At 46.2% G+C, this 8,593-nt stretch overlaps 1 protein-coding gene across 2 annotated transcripts; it reads left to right on the top strand.

Annotated features, from left to right (window-relative positions):
- The first annotated feature begins 1,555 nt into the window (after positions 1-1,555).
- On the top strand, positions 1,556-4,081 carry LOC123133029 (uncharacterized). Of its 2 annotated transcripts, none has more exons than XM_044552575.1 (2): positions 1,556-1,668; positions 2,038-4,081. In XM_044552575.1, the coding sequence occupies exon 2, from the start codon at positions 2,092-2,094 to the stop codon at positions 4,000-4,002; it is 1,911 nt and encodes a 636-aa protein (XP_044408510.1). In that variant the 5' UTR covers positions 1,556-1,668; positions 2,038-2,091; the 3' UTR covers positions 4,003-4,081. The 2 variants fall into 2 exon arrangements, with proteins under 2 accessions (XP_044408510.1, XP_044408509.1); XM_044552574.1 differs by having other exon boundaries at positions 1,565-1,668; positions 1,999-4,081.
- The last annotated feature ends 4,512 nt before the right edge of the window (positions 4,082-8,593 follow it).

The raw sequence follows: 8,593 nt of genomic DNA, 5'->3' as shown, positions 1-8,593 counted from the left end.
AAAAAACTACTCAGAAATAAATAGAAAAAAAATAGTTGTGATTAACTTTACTAAAAAATGAGCATAGATGCTTATTTTTAATGACTTATTACAACTCAGAAATAAATAGAAGAAAAAATAGTTGTGATTAACTTACTAAAAAATGAGCATAGATGCTTATTTTTAATGACTTATTACAAGTCAGAAATAAAAAGAAGAAAAAATAGTTGTGATTAACTTTACTAAAAAAATGAGCATAGATGCTTATTTTTAATGACTTATTACAATTCAGAAATAAATAGAAGAAAAATAGTTGTGATTAACTTTACTAAAAAATGAGCATAGATGCTTATTTTCAATGACTTATTACAACTCAAAAATAAAAAGAAAAAAGATAAATATAGCAGAAAATAAAAAAAACTATATAAAAAACTACTCAGAAATGAGCATAGATGCGCTTATAGAGAAAATTCAACCTAAATTCATAATAAATTTCTACTAACTTTAGAGAAATTCAGTATGAATTCAGGTTAAATTCCCTGTATAAGGGCATCTATTTTCATTTTGAGAGGAGCTCTACAGGGCAGAGAGGGAGGGGCTGATAAACCGGTCTGAGTCCCCTTCGGTTGGCGAGGTGGGACTAAACTCTGGCCGCAACGAGGACCAACCCTATAGTCCCGGTTGGTGGCTTGAACCGGGACTAAAGGGCAGCCTTTGGTCCCGGTTCATGCCACCAACCGGGACCAATGGTGGTGGGCCAGGAGCGAGGACCATTGGTCCCGGTTCGTCCCACCAATCGGGACCAAAAGGTCCAGACGAACCGGGACCAATGGCCCACGTGGCCCGGTCGGCCCCCGGGGCTCATGAACCGGGTCCAATGCCCCCATTGGTCCCGGTTCTGGTCTGAACCGGGACTAATGGGCTGGCCCTGCCTGGACCATTGCCCCCTTTTCTACTAGTGACCCTCACAGAGCCGTCAACCCCCTTCATGATGGCCACGTGCCAAGAAACTTTGCCGAAATGGCTATCTAAGCTGAGCTCTTTTTTCGTCAAGTGATGAGCGTTTTCTGTAAGCTGAACATTGTTTTTTGTTCCGCTCATCTTATGATCACTTAAGCGAGGTCAGTTTTTTTGCCGTGTCTTCTTTGTTGATACTTTGGAAACAGGATTATAAGCCGACTATCCCTGAATTTCCGCTCAGCTTACATCCAAAAGCACAGAACCTTATGATTTTCCATGTAGTGCAGGAAGTTGTGAAAACCCACGACCTGACAATTAGTTTCTGATGATCCACAAAAATCTAAATAATCCCAGTGGTACCGAGAATTAGGAATATACTCCATGGATAATCAAACATCAAGCAAGGTATATTCAGGGCATGTATTCGTCTTCATTGCACGCAAGCAAGCTATATACAGCGTGTTAACACTCCTATACTAATCAACTTTGGTGCTGCATGCCATCAAGGCAAATGCATGTGGATGCCTTGCAGCAAAAAGGGAAAAGAAAGGGTTACTTGAGGACCGTCTGAGAATATATTCGATGTCATAGTCCAATCCAATCATATAACCCAGAGTCGCTTCTATACAAGGGCCGCCCGGCCGAGAGTTTTGCATGCCTCCTCTTGATCCAGACATAGTGGGTATACCTCTACTCCGCACTACCCGGGTGTCAGCCTGCATTACTGCGGTATGTTTCTCCTACAATAACAATCAGCCATCAACATTTTTGCCTTTCAAATGTTAAACTTCCGGCCGTATATATAACTATATTTGTCGAAATATCTGCTCGGTCATGTTTCCTAATTATATTTGTTTAACCGATGCTTATATATGCCTGCCTACAGACTTAATTCCAGTTGTTCGTCCATCTCAAAAAAGAAAATTCAGTTGTTCGCCCTAATTACTATATTAGTATTATTATTTTTCGACAGGAAGAAGAAGTTCAATGTTGCTATCTTACTATCTTGCGGTTGCAGTGACCAAATTAACCAACAAGTTGCCTCTTACTATCTTGCAGTTGCAGTGACAAAAAAAGTTGCCTCTTACTATCTTGCAGTTGCAGCGACCAAATTAACCAACAAGGATAAAGGATTGGAACAATAATACTAGTATGGGATGGATTGTTGATTTCAGAGGTAAGGCCGAGGGAGCAATGATGGGTATGCTGTTGGTGGACCTTCGAAACGAATGGGCGATTCAATGTCTGGTCCTTTTCAGCTTCGCGCTGCAAGTTTTCTTGCTCTTGTTCGCGGGGATCCGTCGGCACAACGTCTCCTTCGTGCCAAGGCTGCTCCTCTGGCTTGCGTACCAGCTGGCTGACTCAACCGCGCTCTTCACCCTTGGCCACCTCTCCATCAGCAGCAAGCTGCCGGAGCACCAGTTGGTGGCGTTCTGGGCGCCGTTCCTCCTGGTGCACCTCGGCGGCCAGGACACGTTGACCGCCTACTCCTTCGAGGACAACCGGCTCTGGTTGCGCCACCTGCAAACTCTGGTGCTGCAGGTCATGGCAGCTGCCTACGTCCTCTACAAGTACATGCCCAGCAGTGAGACCTTGATCGTGGTGGCCGCCGTCCTCATCTTCTTCGTCGGCGTCCTCAAGTACGAGGAGAGGATACGGGCGCTCCGGTCCGCCAGCTTCGACAGCATCTGGACCTCTCTCGACAGCAAATCAGGCACCACCAGCCAAAGCGAAAGCGATGACAAGCTTTTATTCCGGGAGTTACTGAAAAGAAGGTTCTCCCTGGAGCTGGACGCGGAGGCCGTCCTTCTCGGAGCTCACGGCCTGCTTGACGACTGCAAGGGGCTATTCATCGGCGCCCGGAAAGGGCGGCGCGAGTACGTTCGTGACGTCCTCGAGTCCTTCCAGATGTACGACCGCCTGGACAAGCTCATGGAAATGGAGCTGTCCCTGATGTACGATATCCTCTACACCAAGGCGGGCGTGATCCACACATGGTACGGGTACAGCGTCCGTGTCATCTCCCTGGTGGCCACGCTGGCCGCGTTCTGGCTGTTCCAGCTGAGCGACAAGCATGGGCACAGCAGGAAAGACGTGGGCATCACCTACGTATTGCTGGTCGGGGCCATGGTGCTGGAGATGACATCTGTGGTGAGAGCGGCCGGCTCCACCTGGACGCGCGCCTTCTTGTACTACAGGAAATGGTACGTGCTCCACGATGAGCTCCTGGCTCTCCGCCGCCTTGTAAATGCCGCCGGCTACAGGAGGTGGTCCGGCTCCGTCGGACAGTACAACCTTCTCGAGTCCCGTGCCAGGGACGCAGGAAAGCTGCCACCGGGCCTAGGGCTGGGGCTCATGGCCGAGGACTGGTGGGACGAGCTGCGCCACTCGCGGTCCGCCCAGCTATCCAGCTCCACCAAGGAGCTGGTGCTGAGGGAGATACTGGAGATGGGGAACCGGGGTGAGGAGATCGGCTCGCTGCCCGGTCTGTTCACTCTACGGCGTTTCAGTCTGGACAAGTGCGTGGGATGGAGCGTCCAAGACGTCGGTTTCGAGGACAGCATCGTGGCCTGGCACCTCGCCACTGACATCTGCTTGTCCAACGAGCAGGGCAACGACACCAAGGCCGATGTGATGAGCGCCATCCGTGTGCTGTCAAACTACATGATGTTCCTCCTCGCGCTGCGACCATACATGCTGCCGGGACCTGTGAGGCGCAGCCGCTACATCCACCACCGACGCGCTTGGCACGAGGTCATGCTCGGGCAAGGTAGCGATAATTCGACACAGGGGCGACTCGCGTCGGCGCTTCGCACGGGCCTCCATGCTCGAGTCTGCTCCTTGGATCACCATGAAGATTACGACACCGGAGTGAGGCTTGCCGATGTGCTCTACCACTACCACCAACCCGACTGCCTGGACGTCATCTTCGGAGTGTGGGTAGAGATGCTCTGCTATGTCGCCAACCACTGCAGCAGAGAGTCTCATGCAAGGCAGCTCAGCAGTGGCGGCGAACTCGTCACCATCGTCTGGCTCATGGCCAGGCACGCCAACTTGTCTTAGTTAATATATATCTCATGCACGCATCCAGCTTGTAACCATCGGAATTTCAAATATGCACTAGACTGACTTTTGCTTCTTTCAAAAATCCATACAAATTTGAATCCTTCTCTGATGCAAGCCAGCCTTGGCACACGTGAAACAACGACCGTGCATCTAGAATTTTACTCGTTCTCTAAATAATCATTCAGAACTAATTGCCCTGATTTGTTGGGCTAAGTCCATCAACATGGAGGTGTGTTGGCAGCATAACATCGGCCCACACAAATCCGACACATGTGAAGCGTTGATCTGTTTTCCATCCAGCGGTTGTGAGTGCTCCCTCGTGAAGGGAGCATGCAGAAAACCCTAGCCACTACACCCCTGCTAGTGGTGGCTGCCATTCGTGAGAGTGTTAGAGAACACACGAGAGAGAAAACACAATCTGTGTGAGAGAGGAACACGAAGAAGCAAAGATTTGGTCTAGATTTGATACTGTTTGGTTCAGCGGTTTAAGAGTAGCTTGCAAACCACTCTAGGGGACGGAATTTGTGTATACTCTGCTTTTCTGAAATCTTGCCTCTTGTGCTTGTTGTTGTTGTTGCAGGTTGGCAACATGGAGAGTGTGTTGTAAAAATCTATAGAGGTTCTTGCGAAGACTTTGTACTCATCATTCTCATAGTTAAGTTTTGTGGATCGGTCGAACCACAGCCTTTGTTTTTTACTCCTCAAGTTGAGGAGGTTTTTCCACATTAAATCCTTTGTCACATATGCATGTTGTTTGTGTTATTCCGCTGCTTTGTTGGTTGAAGCTATCCTTAAAGTTCATCACAAGTGAAGGTTTTTTTTTGTATGCATATATATGTACCGTGTTGGTGAATTTGTACTGTCCAGCCGCAACATGATCATGGGTGACCACCCGTTAAGATTAAAGTCTTAGTACTCATACTTAAATAAATTTCAGAACTAAGATTTGTGTGTGGTCCCAGATAAAAATATCAGTACTCCAACAAAATTGTGTGCATCCGTAGTTGGTCCATATGCTGGGCGACATGAAATTGAGCTTGTACATCTTTAAACATTTATCTGCTTCGAAAATTAAATTCCATGAAAATGAGCTCTTTTTTCTTGGATGCACCAAAGAAGTAGAGAGACAATATAAGCTTCAGTCATGAGGTGGGTTCCCTTCTCTTTATGTATCTTGGGATGACCATTCATAGTTTCAAGATCACCAATAAATAGTGGAAGTGTCGACAGATTTTATATCGGATCTTAAGATCGGTACTAGAAAGAATACACAAATATGTAGTCATGGGAATGTCACATCTGGTTATCGATGGATCTAGAACACAGACATGCCGGTGCTCTCAATGTGGGTAAAAGTCCTGCTTCCTGCCTTGCTAACTTCTCAGATATGTACGGATAATTGAAATGATTACAATATCGATCGTACATAATGAGTTACGGGAACTCGTGGATTCCACACTAGGTCGAGATGGGAAGTGTGAGGTCTCTATGTGGTGTAAATGTCTAGCCTTTGAAAATCATATATCCATATTCCGATGTCACTCTGGCCCTAATATAGCACTGGCTGTTACAGAGAACTCCGAGGAGGTTCGTGACACATATAGCGGTAAGAGTTAGATCGATAATATTCCACTTGCGATCGGTAGGCCCACCGTGACAATATACTGGTTAGTTGCCACCTCTTTCCCTTCTCCTACCGTTGTTGCCTCCATCCTCTGGCCAAGGTTCAGGGAGCACCGCCCACAGCTGCCATTTGACGCCAACGCAGACTATTGATCCCGGCCACCCTCGCAGCTTGCACACATGCCCCTAGCCTCGAGCATGCTCCAGCTTGCCTCGACACAAACGCGCGCGTACTCCCCTCTAGTCGGAGCTCCACTGTAGGCACCCCAGCTAGCAGAAACGCAGGACGGAAGCGGTTTCTCTTGCGGGCATGCACGTTAGCGTGGATTCCGTTGGGTCCTCATGTTTTGGATTATGACGGCCGGTGACCGCGGGAGGTGGTGCGAGCTAGGTGGCCAACACTGAGGTGGTGATGGAGGTGTGCACCATGGCCTCGTAGGGAGCCATCGCTTGTCACCCCCAACTGTCTCTCGCAGCCGACAAAAGCTCGACAGGACAGCAGCGGCGCATCCGTATGAGGGAGGGAGACTAAGTAGCGCATGAAAGGTGCTTGCGGAATACCTCTAGGAAAGAAAAGAGCGAACACACCGACAGGTGGGCCCTACATCAGCTTACGGTGTTGCCAAACGTTGTTACAATTTTGTGTCACGTGGTACTGACAGTAGGGCCCCACAGTAAGATTATATGTCAAAGCGACTCAGTTGAGGTTTTGGTGTGTTTGGCAAAAAAAAAAAAGGTGGCATCAGCAAACTGTTGTGGAAACATTGATTTTTTATGCATTGTGCGCAATTGTGGTGGTTTTTGGTAAATTACCTAATGTTTGATTCATATCTTGTAATGCTTCAGTCATGGTTGTACTTGTTATGCACTCCCCATAATAATTAATAATCAATAAGAAATTAAGAATGGTCATGTGCATCCTAATGATGTAGATTCCGAGGGTTGAACCTCTTTTCCGAAAGGACAACATATAGAAGAGAGTTAATAAGAGGTGGAGCTGAAGGCAACTAATACAGCGGTCCTATATTTACCAAAATCTGGCCAGTGAACCTGTAACGGCGCCGGACGTAAATCTGGCCAGTGAATCCATATATTTTATTCAACTTCCCCACTCGTGGCTTGGCAAGGGAGATTTAATTTAAAACTACGGTCCTACATTTCATAAAAAAAAATGGGGTAAGAAACAGCAAGATGGAAGGAATATATTTTGAACGCCGCTAACTACTCACTCCGTCTAGGTATGTTTATTAGACCACTGAAATGCGTGACATGAGCCAAACAGTGAAACCGGACACTGAAAAAGCACGTACCATATATCAAAGAAAAAAAGCGAAAGAAGGGAGCAGCAGCAGCAGGGGATGTCGACTTTTTTTTCCTGTAAAAAGTGAAAGGGGCGGCAGCAGGGGATGTCGACTTTTTTTACCTTTAAAAAGTGAAAGGTGCGACAGGAGCACTCAGTACTCAGTACGCCTCGTTCCCACCTCCTCCCCCTCAACCTTTGTGCCACCTACTTCGCTTCCCTCCTTCGTACTCCCTCCATTCCACAATGTAGTGCTTCCTCTATCTACGTGCTTCAACTTTGACCGTAAATTTAACTACCAAGACCGATTGCGGCGGGAGCAAAAATTATATCAGTGAATTCGTATTCGAAAGAAGTTTTCAATTATATAATTTTTTCTTCCGCCGCAGTTGGTCTTGTTGGTTAAATTTACGGTCAAAGTTGAACCTCGGGAACCGCGGGCGCACTATATTTTGGAATGGAGGGAGTAGTACGAATGTTCCAGACATAAAAGCAAAAGAAAAAGAAGCCACATTTGGCAAATCAAGTCCCCGCAAATCCATGGCCCCAAAGCTCAAAAGTGCAGTCCCTATCCACACTTACTAGTGCAGAACCGGGCTGTAGTCCCGATTCGTAATGCCCTTTAGTTCCGATTCTATAACCGGCACTAAAGGGTTAGGACTAAAAGTCCCCCTTTTAGTACCGGATCAGCACGAACCGCCGCTAAAGGGCCACCACGTGGCACGAGCCAGCGTCTGGGGCGTGGAGACCTTTAGTACCGGTTGATAACACCAACCGGTACTAAAATGTTTGGGGGGTTTTGGGTTTATGATTTTCTTTCCTTCAATTTTATGTTTTCCATTAATTCTTTTTCATTTACAGATATTTTACGATACTACATATTGTACACGTTATGCATATATATAAATAGAATTTCTTGTAGAACCGATCATATATATATATATATATATATATATATATATATATATATATATATATATATCATCGAATGTCTCGCACCATCATTCACACATACACATGTATATGTATACAATTTGGTATATACAATTTCTCCTACATGGAGGCATTACTGCTTTAGTGGCGGTGGCGGTGGCGGCGGTAGCGGGTAATGGTATTCTCCTTTGGGATGTATGACCTGGTCTAGCAAAAATTCCCCTATTTCCTCTTGAATTGCTGTTACGCGATTCATTAGTAGGAGCTTCTCACGCATCGAATTGAACTGTTAAGAAGGAGACCAATATGCATGTATTAGTTATGTGATTAGATATCGATAATGATGTAAAAATTGTAAATAGTGTTCTGGCAAACGTACCCATAGCTGTTTATCATCTTTGGTCCTTTTAGATGCCATCATGCGAATTTTCTCGTGAACGTAGTATGCACATAAATCAGTCCCCGACGCCTGCTACATGGCCTTTACGAGAATATAGAATTCAATTAGATGGTAATTAATCAAGCATGATAACTAATGGTATTGAAACTAGAATTAAAGAGATGGTAGTTAGCTAGTACTACTTAATTACTTACCTTGGGTCGAAACCAATATAACATTTCTTTCCACGGGCCTGGAACCTCTTTGTTGAACTTTTGCCAAGCCCTGCCAGCTGGCAAACAAAAATGAATACGTTCCCACCTCATCTCCCTCAACCTTTGTGCCACCTACTT

Source organism: Triticum aestivum, chromosome 6B, assembly GCF_018294505.1.
Source record: "Triticum aestivum cultivar Chinese Spring chromosome 6B, IWGSC CS RefSeq v2.1, whole genome shotgun sequence".
NCBI lineage: Eukaryota > Viridiplantae > Streptophyta > Magnoliopsida > Poales > Poaceae > Triticum > Triticum aestivum.
This window is presented reverse-complemented; position numbering and strand designations above follow the sequence as displayed.

What these genes read in the sequence shown, in the direction of transcription:
- LOC123133029 (XM_044552575.1), top strand. Translation starts at nt 2,092, where the DNA reads ATGGGATGGATTGTTGATTTCAGAGGTAAGGCCGAGGGAGCAATGATG.